The sequence below is a fragment of the Rattus rattus genome, chromosome 5, assembly GCF_011064425.1.
Source record: "Rattus rattus isolate New Zealand chromosome 5, Rrattus_CSIRO_v1, whole genome shotgun sequence".
NCBI lineage: Eukaryota > Metazoa > Chordata > Mammalia > Rodentia > Muridae > Rattus > Rattus rattus.
The window spans coordinates 152,507,319-152,521,954 of NC_046158.1; the positions used below are offsets into that span (position 1 = coordinate 152,507,319).

General features: G+C 49.4%; 1 protein-coding gene across 1 annotated transcript in view; it reads left to right on the forward strand.

Annotated features, from left to right (window-relative positions):
* Slc13a3 (solute carrier family 13 member 3) overlaps nt 1-14,636 on the forward strand; it is a 61,636-nt gene that overhangs the window by 15,170 nt on the left and 31,830 nt on the right. Inside the window, exons 2-3 of the mRNA XM_032904807.1 lie at nt 6,545-6,810; nt 8,393-8,556. Of these exons, the coding sequence (XP_032760698.1) occupies nt 6,575-6,810; nt 8,393-8,556 (400 nt within the window). The 5' untranslated portion in view covers nt 6,545-6,574. The remainder of the gene's footprint in view (nt 1-6,544; nt 6,811-8,392; nt 8,557-14,636) is intronic.

Consider the following 14,636-nt stretch of genomic DNA (forward strand, 5'->3'; position numbering starts at 1 on the left):
GAGACAATGTCTCACCATGCTGGCCTAGAGCTTGCGGCATGGTCCACACTGACCTAATGCTAATCCCCCCTGCCTCAGCTTGCCCAGTACTGGGATTCTGAGCTTGTGGCACCTTGTCTGGGGCTTCTGTTGCAGATTTGGAGATGTTTCCGGGAGGCCATCACCTCGGCTTTAACCCTTCACAGAGGAACGTTTGCCCTGTGGCTCCTCCTCTGTAGCACAATTCTTCCTGGGTTCATTATTCTCTCCCCATTCCGTCCTCTCTGACTTCTCATGGCAGTGCTCTGCAGGTCACCTGGCTGCTCACCGTGTCCTTAGGGCCATTCTTTTAGAGCCAAGTCTTGAAGGAAAGTGTGGGGACAGTGCCTGTGCTGTACGGCTGGGAAGAGTGTCACATGCTTGGGCTAGGTTTGGGCTCTTATGTCTCTTTTAGTCAGAGCGCATACCAGGCTGGGCGTGGTAACATGCTCCTGTCATCCCAGTATTCTGAGGTGACTTGAGATGCTGAGTCAGAGGTCAACCTAGGGTACACAGTGATTTTTAAACCCTATCTTTAATTCCTAAACCTCGAAACAACTAAAATCAGTGACCACCAGAGCACTGAGTCCTCAGTCCCAGTGGTGTGTGACCGTCATTGCCCTGCACTTGTCACAGACAACCTGCTTCCTGTCAGGGGTCCCGGTGTCTCTACTGTCAGCTAGCCTGGACTCTGTACTGTCACGTAGCTCCGGACACTCCCTTCCCCAGGTTGCACGAACAGTAAAGACGGCATTGCGTTCCAGAAACCAAGGTACAGAGCTTCTCTGAGGACACATCTACCAACACAAGGGTCCTCCTGATGCTAAGTCCTAATCCCACTGTGGCGGCTTCTTCTTCACACCTGTGGGTGAACTTTTCCCTTTTCTCTCATCATCAAAGATGGCATCTTGTTCTACTTTGTCCCTTTTTGTGACTGATCTCTGATTGCCCCAGCAAGGTGACCACAGTAGAAAAGACTTTATTTTGCTAACCCATACCCACGGGCCTCTCACCTACTAATCCTGCTATCATTAAGTGTTCAAGAGCTTTGCTCTGAATCAGTTCTCTCCCCGAGACCCAGCATGGTTGGGACGAGGTAAAGGGCAGAGGCCCTTATCAGTGCCCCGGCAAATCTGAATCTGTTGGACATAGGATGGTCAGCTAGGGAAGGGGAGATATTTGGGGTCACCAGCAGCATTCCAAATGCTAACCAGAAAAATAACAAAGCACACTCCTGACCCATGTGCTGCCCAAGGCCCGCCGTCTTCCCGGCTTCCTGTCAGGGCCAAAGCCTCCAGGGAGATCTGTACAGGTGGAGTCTACAGACTTCTCCTGGGGAGAAGGCCCAGGAGCTGCATCAGGCCTTGGCTTGCTGGGCATGACTGAAATTGATGGTTTTCTGCAGCTCCCTCTGAAGAGAGTAGGGAGGGAACAGCAGCCCCAGAGGAGTTGTCGGGGAACATTAATTGAGCCTATGTGTGTGAGAGGCCTGGGACTCGGGGAATATTCTGGAAATGTTCTGGGTGTCATTGCTACAGCCTGACACATCTACCTGGTGATAGGAGTCAGGATACAGAAGGACACAGGACTCAGTCTCTCAGATGACCGTTTTCAGGTAATTCCACGCACCCTGTCTTGCCTCACAAGTATTCCATTCTACTTTCTCGTGGCACCCTTGTCAAGGCAGCCCTGGGTTATCCTGGGCCCATAGACTGAATGAAACAGCAAACGTCCTCCTTGTCTCTTCTCAAAGAGCGGTGTGCAAGACACAAACCCTGCCAATTCCACTTCCGTTCAGCAGAGTAAAGACTGAAACCAGCAGGGCAGAGGGAGGAAGAAGGGGGAGGGAGGTTTAATGATTGGTTCCATTTCTTAATATTAGAATATTTCATTTTTCTAGTTCTATTCTTGGAGCCGAGTGAGTTACGTTTTTCAAGATATTTGTTTCTCTTAAGTCGTCAGCACGAGGTGGTTCAGTTTCTCTTTGTCACTCCTTGGATGCTCTCGTCCCTGTGAAGCCTCCTCTAGGTTTTTGTCTGATGAGTTTCAGCCTGAGTGCTACTAGCCAGGAAACTGCATTATTGCCTGAGTTTTAGGCTGGGTATTTATGTGTGCACCGTCCCCAAACACACCAACTTCCGATTAGTCAGAGGGTCCGATCTGCAGGATTCCTCTATGGCCCCACAAGTCTCCTCTGGGATCTGAGTGCCCCTTGAGAAACAAATACACAAAGGCTGCAGGACAGCGGAGGAGGGCCTGACCTTCGGACTCCGTGGAAGTGTGCATTTTCTGAGATGGAGCTGAGAGCTCCTCCTGGAAGGTCACCCAGCTTTCCCTGTTTAGCCTGTAGCTAATTATTCCTCTGGAACCTCAAACAGGACCTAGGGCCACACCCACCACTGAGTACACCGTTCTGTACTGCGGCTGTACGCCATCACTACAGTCATGACGGCAGCCACCTGCCCTACTGCAGCTAGGAGAGATGTTTACACTCTAGGGCCTAGCCAAGAGTACCCACACTCACCTTCCACCCACCCACTCATCCAACCGTCCATCTGTCTCTTACCCACTCATGCTCTCATCTATTCACCCACTGATTCCCCCATCTATTGACTCATCCACCTATCAACAACCCTACTCACCCATCCATTCATCCATTCGGCCACCCACCCAGTCATCCATCCATCTGTCCATTCACCCACTCATCCATCCATCAATACACTTAATCATCCATCATCCATCCACCCACTAATCCATATATCTACTTACTCATCTATCCATCCATCCATCCATCCATCCACCCATCCATCCATTTGTCCATTCACCCACTCATCCATCCATCTATCCATTCATCCACTTATCCATCCATCAATTCATCCATCCATCTATCCATCCATCTACTCATTCAACCATCAATACATTCATTCATCCATCCACTCACTCATCCATCCATCTGTCCATTCATCCACTCATCCATCCATCATCCATTCATCCATACAATACATGTATTCATACACACACACACACACACACACCCATTCATCTGTCAACCACTCACTCATGTTTACTTACCCATTCTCCACTGCAGACACCAGAACTAAGTATGTTGAAGGCTGCATTAGGCTCTAGAACACAGAAGAGAAGGGGACACAGCAAACAGGGAACCCCTTCTCATGGACCCTCAGCTTAAGGAACTCTCGTTGAATGAGATTACATGCAGTCAGGCTGATTTTCTAACCATGTCCACAGAGTACCAGCCAGGCATATCTAAGGAGTACCGTGGATGACTGCGTCTTGAGAATCTGTATTAAACCAGTGTAGATATGACTCTGTAACCCATCAGCATCCAATGTATCTATCATGGATGGGTGCCAAGGAGAACAGTTGTTTGAAACTTCCCTGGCCTTGTGAATATCTTACATGACCTTAGATGGCATGTCTGGGCATCTGATAGAGATTACATAAAACCTGATCAGTCCCTGGCAAATCCCCCTTCACGGTGGTTCTGCCTATGCAGAGCACACCGCACACTTTCCGAGTGTGGTGTGACATCTTCCATTCTGAAGCACATGAACATGTGTGTCTACTCAAGAACTGGGGCTGGGAATACAGATAGCCCAGCTGGGGAACTGCTTCCCTTGCAAACATCAGGACCTGAGTTCAATCTTCAGAACACACTCAGAACGCTGGTGTGGAGGCTTCTGCTCATAATGGGGAGGCAAGAGAGGAAGGCCTCAGAGCACAATAGCCAGCCAGTTTAGCCTAGCCAACGAGCTCCAGTCAATGAGAAACCCTGGTGCAAAGGAGGGAGACAACATATCCAGGGATGATTCCTGAGGCCAGCCTCTACACACACCAATATGCACCTGCGTATGCACCTGCACGCACACGTGTGCACGTGCGCACACGCATTTAAAAAAGAAATACATATTTCCCACCAGAAATGGTAACTCAGACCTGCAACCCTAGATACTTGAGAGGCTGAGAGAGAGGGATTACAAGTTCAAGGTCAGCCTAGGCTATGACATATGTTCAAGGCCAACATGAGCACCTAGTGAAATTCTGTCTTAAAATCTACAAAGTGAACACCTTGCTGGAGACACAGCTCAGAGTTAGAGGATGGCCCAGCATGTGCAAAGTCCTAGGTTCCATTCCTGCTACTTCACAAAACCAAAAACTAAGCCACAACAGAACAGCCTAAGTTCCCATCTGCCCGCCTCAGGTGGATGCTGGGTAAACAGTGTTAACCCTTGTTAGCTGGGTTTGCCTTAGACAGGCTCTGGGTCCAGCTGGAGAGCGCAACTCCTTTTTGAGTCACACACAAAAGAAGCTTCCATAACAGGCAGAAGGCACCCACTCTCCTTTTCTTTGCTAGAGACCCCTGAACTTCAGTTCAGAAAGCTACCGCCCTCTCCTGGAAAGCAGGAGCCATCCTTTGAGTGAGTCATCCACCAAAGGGCCCAGAGACAGGATCTGAAATCCAGCCATGGCAGTAACCCAGGATGAAGAAGTTAGGGCAAGGATGATGGGCTCTCTGTAGGAAGCTTGGGAGATGGCGTTCAATACACCTCCTTCATCTCGTTAGAGAGGCCGCCAGATTTCCCAATGGGAACTGGTTCCAGAATGTTGTTTCCTTGGAAGTCTCGGTCAACTGTGCATCTAAAGCCAGAAGCTGCACGTTCACGTCTGAGCCAGAATGACGGTACCAAGCTGGGCAGGAGGAGTGTCTCAGTCCATTTGACCTCTGTAACAAAATACCCGAGCCTAGGTAGTTTGTAAAGAACACAGGTTTACTGCTCACAGCCCCGAAGGCTGGGAACCTCCACGCTTCTGGTTAGGAGGGCAGCACACATCCAAGGTGGAGATGTTGGCTGATGAGGGAGGCAGCACTCAGCCTCAGAAAGGTGCTCTTTCTTCAGAGTCCTCACGGAGCAGAAGAAAGACCCTGAGGCTTCTCACAAGGGTACGAGTCCCACTTCTAAGGAGCCCACCTCTTCTCATCACACCAGTAAAGACTGAGTATCAACAAGAGAAGGGGGTGACACATGCATTCAGACACTAGCATCTGCCCTTTCCACACTCAGCCCCCACCCTCATATCCCCACAGCCCATCAAATCCAATTCTGCTTTAAATCTTAACTCCCTGGGGAGGTGTTCCTGGAGAAGGGAAGCTGGGGACCCAGGGGTAGCAGGGGACCAACACAGACAGCATGTTGGAGGATCTGCTACTGTCTAGTGGTCTGAATGTCTTACACTGGACCCAAGGTAAAAGTGAACAATCTTATACACATGGTGTAAGGTGGTCCAAGGGGATCCAAGAGTTACTGACGTTACACCCAGACACCTCTGGACCCAAACCGACTTATGTCTTGTCAGGTGACGTACAGAACAGGGCAAGTGGCAGGGAACAGTGAGTGTTGATTCTTTCCTTCAATATCAAGAGTGTCCTGTAGGGGTGGCAGTTGCCATCAGTGCTGGCCAATCCCATTCACACCAATGGCACCTGCCTGTCCCCAGGGTGAGCTTGCCTGGCTGGAGGGGCATGTTCAGTCTGCCGCTGGGGCTTCTGGGAGTGCTGGGAGCTGTTGTTCCCAGGAACAATCCTCAGGCAGGGATAGCAAGGGACCTAGGATGTCCTACCTTTCAGAGAACACTTCAGGACATGTTCTACAGCATAGAACTGCTGAGGACTGCCATCGATCCATCGCTATGCCATTTCCTAAACTTACTTAAAACTTTAGAAGATGCTTGGTTGCCTGCCTGCCTCCCTTCCTTCTTCCTTCTTCCTTTCCTTCCTTTCTTCTTTCTTTCCTTCTTTTCCTTCCTTCTTTCTTTCCTCTCTTCTTCCTTCCTTCCTTCTTTCCTTTTTTAAAAATATTTATTTATTGATTATGTATATAACATACAGCTTTCTGTCTGCATATGTGCCTGTAGGCCAGAAGATGACCCCAGATCTCATTACAGATGGTTGTGAGCCACCATGTGGCTGCTGGGAATTGAACTCAGGACCTTTGGAAGAGCAGTCAGTGCTCTTACCCGCTGAGCCATCTCTCCAGCCCCTTCTTTCCTTCTTTTGTAACTGGACTACGTAACTTTCAAGGACAGCCTTTGTAGACGGCATCTTTCCTAACATCGAAAGGTTGGACACATCTATAGCGCCACCTTCAGGTTCCCCACAAGAATGGTGCTTTCGGTGTCCCTGGGGGAACCTTCTAAGGACCCTTGATTGGTTTCTTTTGTTTTGCTCCCCCTCTGCCTTTCCAGAACTTTCTTGAATTCTCTAGAAGTAAACTTTTAACATTCTCAGCGTTAGGGTTTCTCACAGAGATAATGGTGTGAGGGGGGAAATGTTTTCATATACTTCCAACAACGTCTGCGGTGCAGACCGCTTCCTCATCTTAGAGCTGAGCGAGATGATACTGACCACTACTTCCCTGCCCTTGAGCCTTGGGGCCCCTCCCCCCACCGCCTCTGGCCTGATGCCTAAGCCACTGACCGAGTGTTCATCCCCCTGCTCCACACACAGGAAGGCCGTTGCCTGTATGTCATCTTGCTCATGGCGGTGTATTGGTGCACAGAGGCCCTGCCCCTGTCAGTGACGGCTCTTCTGCCCATCATCCTCTTCCCCTTCATGGGTATTCTACCCTCCAGCAAGGTCTGTCCCCAGTACTTCCTCGACACCAACTTCCTCTTCCTCAGCGGCCTGATCATGGCCAGTGCCATTGAGGAACGGAACTTGCACCGGAGAATCGCCCTCAAGGTCCTCATGCTGGTTGGGGTCCAGCCAGCAAGGTAAGACCAATCTACAGGGAAAGGTGGGGTGGGCAGAAGGCAAAGCTCTTCCTTTTGGCGTTGAACCAAGAAACTGTGATTTCCCACATGTTTGACTTCCTGGCTTTGTGTCACTTTGATGCATTCCTGATATGTTCAGGGTAGAGCTGATTTGGCGACAGCCATCTTCATGGGAGCGCCCACCTCTGCCAGCTGTTGTAGCCAGGTCTCATGAAGTCCTTGTGGATTAACTGGGCAAGTTCAAGGGGTCACACGGACTCGAGTGATGAAGCTGACTGCTAGCCACCATCTTTGATTGTTGCCAATGTGATGGGTAGAAGTGTGTTGTCATAATGTTTAATCTCAATCGGGGACTTCTACCCTGCCTTTGATCATTCAGTGTAAGGATAAAAGACACACAACTTTTATTATTAATAATAAGCTTCAGTCAGCACTAGAGCTGAGCAGATATTTACCTTCTAAGCTATTAAATTCTATTTCCCCATTAATGACCCTGAATTATAACTTGCCATGTTCCATCTGGGCTGCTCTTAACTCTAACTGGCCAGCCTTCGTAGCAGTATTTTCACGACTCACCTAACTCATGGGGTCTTCCTTCTCCCTCTCCTTGTGGTTCTCCTCCAATGCCAAGCCCAGGAACCCCAAGCCCCGCCTATCTCAATTCTGCCCAGCTATAGGCTGGGCACATCTTTATTCACCAATCAGGGACCACTTGTGGGGCAAGGTCACAAGCCTGTTTAATGCCAAATGAAGTCCCAGGGGAGAGGGAAGGGGACTTCCTGGAGGAGAGAGCTTCTGAGCTCACCTGGGCAGAATGGACAAGAAATGCCCACTGGAGATGCAGCAAGGGAGCTGGGAAGAGACAGGTTTCAGAGGACACAGAAATGGATGAAGAATCCATTGGCTTCATCTATGGTGACGCCTCTATTCACCTCCTGCGTAATACTGATTACGTAGTTAAATGAGCTTCCCGTGAAAGTCCCTAACACTCAGATCGTGCTGGCGGGGGCGCACCAGACGGAGACTGGAACAGAAGCATCCAGGTTGGCTTTGTGCTGGCGAGAAGCCCATGTTAGTGAGCCGTAGGAGCCGGCGGGTGTGGGAGCGGAAGGGGGAGGGGCGAGGTGACAGAGTCTAGTGCCCGGTCAGTTGCTTCTTTCTGGAATGGACACCATTCAGGATCTGGGGGCAAGGCAGGGAAACGCTAGGCTTGAACTGACTTCACCGGTCGAGTTCTTTAAGCACAGTAAGCCAAGTTGTCCTTGGATCTAAAGCAAGCCTGGGGCAGCCAGGGGGGTTCAGTGGGCTAAAGCACTTGCTGCTCCAGCTCAGTGACCTGACTTAGGTCCCTACAACCCACGCAGAGGTGAAAGGGGAAGAACTGATGGAGCTCTGTCGCTCACATACTCCAAATCAAACAAGATAAGTCTAGGCAGTTACTTCTATGTTTGCTACTCATCTGCCTTCTCCAGACCCCGACTTCCCTCCTGTAAAACTCATGCTTAGACTCCCCAGGGACTAGACCATAGTTCCCCTGGGACCCTGAGTTCTAGACCCAGCCCGAACTCTTTCTGCCCTCCAGGCTCATTCTGGGGATGATGGTGACCACGTCATTCCTGTCTATGTGGCTGAGCAACACGGCTTCCACCGCAATGATGCTGCCCATCGCCAGTGCCATCCTCAAGAGCCTCTTTGGCCAGCGTGACGCTCGGAAGGACCTTCCCCGGGAAGGCGAGGACAGCACAGGTGAGGCCGGATGGGTGCCAGGGTCCATACCGCTGCCAGGGAATGGGCACTGGGGGCCTAGAGGCCACTGGGGAAGACCAAGGGCACACTCATGTGCTGGACACACGCTGTGGGCTGAGTGCTGTAATGATGACAGTTAATTAGAATTGGACACACCAAACCATGGATCCCTGGACATTTTAGCCTTGCATCCATTGTATGCTAAGCAATGGATTGAGCACCCTTCCTGTACATTTGAAAGCAGGTGCTGGCCTTAACTTTGTTGCAAAGCATTTGAACAGGTGCCCATAAACACGGAGCCCCAGAGAAGCATCCCTGGAAACAATGAGACCTGCAAGCATCAGATGGGCAAGTACAGGTGCAGGTGAGAACAGGAGCTGGGCAAATTCTCAGGCACTTCGAGAGAGAGCTTAGTCCAGGCTAGCCCTTCTTAAGGGCATTCTGCAAGAACTTAATCAGGATACAGGAATGTTTGTAATTTCTTTCCCAGACACAAACAGTCGAAGAACTCTCCAGCCGACTGGCAAGGAGAAGCACGTGGTGCTTGTTACTGCAGTGTTCTCCAGGATGGGAGGAGGGATGCAGAGGGTAGCTGTGGAGCATGTCTGTAGTCCCAGCACTCAGGAGGCAGAGGCAGGCTGATCTCAGTGAGTTTCAGGCCAGCCTGGTCTACAGAGCGAGTTCTAAGTCATCCAGAGCCACATAGAGAAATCCTGTCTTAGGGTAGGGGCTGGCAGGAGGGCGCTAACAATGCTAGGAGAGCTCCTGTCACAGACTGCACCGACCCGAGGGGTCTGGCAGATGTTTGCACATAACCATGTGGAGCTCAGGTGTAAGCCACTGCCTTAGATCACACAGAGGGAAGGTGGCTAGGCCTGACTTTAAACCCAGGCAGTGTGGCCAGAAAAGGGCGATGTCAGTGAAAATTCTTTGGGCAGCAATAGAAAGCGCGTCTGCCTTCAAGTGGCTTAAAACATGGGAAGTTCTTTTCTTCAGACATGAGGAAATCAGGGGAAGGCATTGTGGGGTCACTTTGGAGGCACAAGGACATTGAGAATTTCCATTGGCAACCCCGGGATTCACATACACCCACCCCTACCCCATGGTGACAAGGTGGCTGCCACATCACCTCTACTTTAAAATGTCCCACTTTTTATTGGTGTCCGTATACTTTTAAGAGATGTCTAAATCCATCCTTGCAAGGGCCAGAAGTGTCCTCTCATCTCTGGCTTTGTTTCTTCCTCGCTCACAGACCCTACATAGCTCACGCTGTGCTGAGGATGGCTTAGCTTCCCAACTTCCCTTGCATATTAGGTCTAAGTCTGGTCTGTGAGAATTTAGTGGAAATATGGGTCCCTTGTGGTTCTGCCCTTCCCAGTCTGTACCCTGTGTTGAGTGGATGCTCTAAGTCACAAGGTGAGAGCAGGACATGCCACCTGGGAAGAGAGGTGAAACCAAAACCTTGACAAAAATGGCTGACCACTCCCACAGAGGTGACAGTTAGGCCAATGAATGCAGCATTAGCCTTGAAGCCATGCTAACCGTGTTCTTTGAAAATGTGTGTAAGCATGCTTATTCCAGGACAGACTTGTGTTACAAGTATGAAGACCTGAGTTCTGTCCTCAGAACCTATGTTGAAAAGCCAATGTGTGGCATGTGGCAAAAAGCCACGTGGCACGTGCTTGTAACCCTAGTCTGGGGAGGTGAATGCAAGTGGATCCCTGGAGCTTGCTGGCCAGTCAGCCTAGCCAAATTGGTGAGTTCTAGGCCAGTGCCCTTGTCCCCAACCCTCCCCCCCCAAAAAACCCCAAGATACCAGGCATGCTTTTGATCCTGAGACTCGAATGGCAGAGGCAAGTGCACCTCTGTGAGTTCAAGGTCAACCTGGTGGACATAAGGAGAGCCAGGCCAGTTGTCATGACATATGTCCAGAAAAGAAAGAAGGATGACACCTGAAAAATACCTGAGGTTCACTTTCATATGCACAAACATGACTGCACACATATATGCATACATACATATGTATACATGCACACATGCATCTTTGCATACACTCATGTATACTGCATATACATGCACACATGTATACATATACACACCTGAATATGTATGCACATGAGCACACCTACAGAACATGTACACTGCATACAAATGCGCACATGTACACCTGTACACACATGTACATTGCATATACATGGGATACCTGCACACACATATACACTTCACACACATATACACATGCACACTCATGCATACATCCAAACTCATGCACACCTGCACACATATGTACACTGCATACACATTCATACCTGCACACATGTTTACTGCATACACACACACATCACACATGTGCACACATGCACGGACAGGTACACATACATGCACATATATATATATATACTGCATACACATGTATACATGCATACTCATTTTACACATGCATATTGCATACACATGCACACATATACACGAGCACACATGCACACCTATGCATGTGCATGTCCCATGCATACATGCACACACATGTACACCACATATACATGCATACCTGTACACACATGCATACTGTACAGACATTGACACATGCATGCCTGCATACACATGTACACTGCATATACACACATATATACACAAATCACACATTGATCCACACACCATCAACAGACTGCCCATGTCTGACAAATATGGATATATACTCATTATGCATGTCATTAAAAGTTGAAATGGTTTAGGAGCAGGTCACAGTTTGGAGAGACGGAGTGACACTTCTAGAATGTTCCCATTAGTGAAGCAGCAGAGAGGTATTGTCACAGGACACAGTCTTCCAGGTAACATGGGACATTTGCCAGGTAGTTGAGTTGGCACTTGTTCCCTGTAAATAACCAGACAGTAAACATTTTAGACTTTGTGGGTCACTCTGTCGCAACTTCCCAGCCCTGCCTTTGAAGAAGGCGGCAGGGTGCCGACGGCTGGCTACAGTCATACGTGGGAGCCAAAGTTAAGTTTTCCTGTAATTGTGTCATCTCCACATGTTGTTCTTCTGTGGCTCTTGTGTGTTTCTGTGTGCAGAGAACTTAGTCCAGGCTAGCCCTTCTTAAGGGCATTCTGCAAGAACTTAATCAAGTTACACGAATGTTTGCAGTTTCTTTCCCAGACGCAAATACTCAGAGAACTCTCCAGCAGACTGGCAAGGAGAGCGATGTGGTGCTTGTTACTGCAGTGTTCTCCACCATTGGGGAGCACATGCCGCACATCTTTTGCAGCGGGGTCTCTCAATGAACCTGGATCTCACTGACTCAGCCCCAGCCAGCCCCAGCCAGGATCCTACTGTCTCCTTCTCCCCAGCTCTGGGATCATAGACACATACTCCATTTGGCTTTCTAAAAATGATTTTTTAATTTTTACTTTAATGCCTCAGTGTTCTGCCTGCATGTGTGTCGGATCCTGTGGAACTGGGAGTTACAGACAGTCAGTTGTGAGCTGCCATGTAGGTGCTGGGATTTGAACCCAGGTCCTCTGGTAGAGCAGCCACTGCTCTTAACTGCTGAGCCATCTCTCCAGCCCCGGCACTTGGCTTGTATTGGGTACTTGGAATGAAACTGAGAGCCTCACGCTTATACATCAAGGGCCTCGCTGACTGAGCTCTGGATATTTTGAACTGTTTAAAAATTGTAAGAACTGTTCTTAGCTGGCAAATCAACTCAGACAAGGTGGGCTGGGAGTTACAGACATTCAGGCTCCAAACAAGGGCTGCTGAGCCCACCCTATGATTCTGTCTTACTGGCCTTGAAACTGTTCCCTTCCCACCTTGTGGGGCTCTGAGAGGATGGTCATACCCCTTCATTCATTTCAACCTCAGGAACCTATTACCTGATGTGTCTGTTTTTCCTGATGTGTCTGTTTTTCCTGATGCGTCTGCGGAAGAACCAAGCTCACTGAGTACTTACTGCATTCAAACCCTTCTGAGGGTCCGTGTCTGAATGAGATGGGATCTCGTCGACATCATTTGGATACATAGAAATTGAGGAAGAAATAAGGAGAAGATGGAAAAGTCCTCAGGGGTTACCATGGCAACGTGACTTGTCTGAGTTGGCCTGGCTGACTCTGGGGCTGTATTCCTTCCATCATTCTCCTGCCTCCCACAAGGTGGCCACATGGATGTTTGAACATCCAATCCCTTACAAAAACAAAAACTCTAAGACCTTTAAAGAAGAAGGGACTTAGCCTGAGGTCATAGACAGGGATAGTTAGGAAAAGAAACCTAAAGTCACTCTTCCTATAAAAGCCATTCTTCCTATTCTGCAGGCTTTGAGGAGACCCAGACCCTGGTGCCCAGGCCAGACATCTGCCTTCAGGCTGCAGGATCAGAGGCCTGAAGGTTAATGATCAGCCTCAGAGGCTCAGGAAAGAGTTAACTTCAGGACAAAGGGAGGGGCTCTTTCCACTCAGTTTCTGTGTGTTAGACAGGAGAGAGGACGTGTGCGGTTGTGCTGGTGAACTCCAATTTGAACAAGGAGTTTGTCAGAGGCTCCAGGTTCATAAGGGTCACCAATGGCCAGGTCAACAACCATGCCAACACAAACTTCCCTTTTCTAAAGACCCTGAGTGGTAACTTGGCCCAATTTCTCAGTAGCCCGTTTGATATTTATGGTGCCCATTTCATAGATGGGGAGCTGGAGACTCGCAAAGGCAAAATGTTTTGCCCGAAGGAATGTGGTAAGCAAGAGGCAGAGCTCTGAGCACATGAACAGATGGCAAGACCCCAAGAGGTCCTCTGCCTCTCGGGGAGTGCCTGCCACCTCTCCTTCCAACGTTGTTACTGTTGTCTGAACGGTTCTGGAGCATTTTGTCATTACTAATGAGGGAGCGCTGTTCTAACCCGGGCTTCAGCTGAGGAGAGTCTCTCAGGGTTGTGTTTCACTTTAATCCCTCAACCCCTAGGCAAGGGGTTTGCCTAGCTTTGAGCCTGAACTCTTCTGTCTTTTCTCTGCCTGGAAGAAGCCACCCACACAGCCATTCAGGTTGAGGTACTGGGCTCTCCCCTTCACTCACTGCTTGCCAGTTGCTTCCCGGGATTCTCGAATCTTGAAAGTCAGGACTTTCTCGTGCACGGCCTGTGACATGCGTGAAACAGGTGTCTGGGACGGAGGGAGGGGCTGGTGTGCAGCACTTATGACGGCTCACGCCTGTAATCCCAACGTTGAAAAGGCCAAGAAAGGGAAATGTCGGGTGCAAAGGCAGCCAAGGCTACATGGCAAGATCCTGTCTCAAAAATGAAAATAAAAACAAAAACAAAAAACACCACCAGGCTGGAGAGATGGTTCAGTTCGGATCCACAGCACCCTGGTGTAAAGTCAGGCAAGTGGCACCCGCCTATGTTCCTGTTGCTGGGAAGGTGAGGACAGCAGGGTCCCCAGAGTTGCATGACAAAGCCAGCCAGAGCTTCAGGTTTAGGGAGAGACTGTCTCAGAAACCTAAGGTGGGGCGTGATCTAGACACTCAAAGTCACTTCTAGTCTCTAAGCATGTGCACACAGATGAACATGCACACACACAGAGATCCCAAAGGCATCAGCAGCAAAAGCACTTTCTATAAATTGGCAGGGTAGACAGCAAGGCTTTTCTTCATGTTCCCGTCCCATCTGCCTGCTGTCCACCATCTGTCTGTCTCCAAGCTCAAGAAGGATTAGGTTGCTCTCATTCATCACGGGAATGACATTTGCTGGTGCAGTCTTGTGTCTCACCTGGCACATAGTAGGTGCTCAATAAATGCACATAGGTAATGAGTAAGCAAATGAATGGACCAGTTAGCATCTGTGTTAACTGTCTGTTTCCCTCTTCATTCAATGGAGGAAGCAATACTTACAGGCTATGGGATGTGCGGAATGAGTTGTGTTCACTAAACTGCCTAATGTGGGGGTGTCTGGCCCTCCACTGCGTGCTCTCTGACTAACTCAACAGGCTAACTCTTTCCTGAGGCAAATCCAAGAGGTTGGACAGAGAAATTGGAATATTCATTAGTTCTGTGTCAGACCTACTATGTGTTGGGTGAGTGCCCTGGACACATGGTGGGAGTGATAG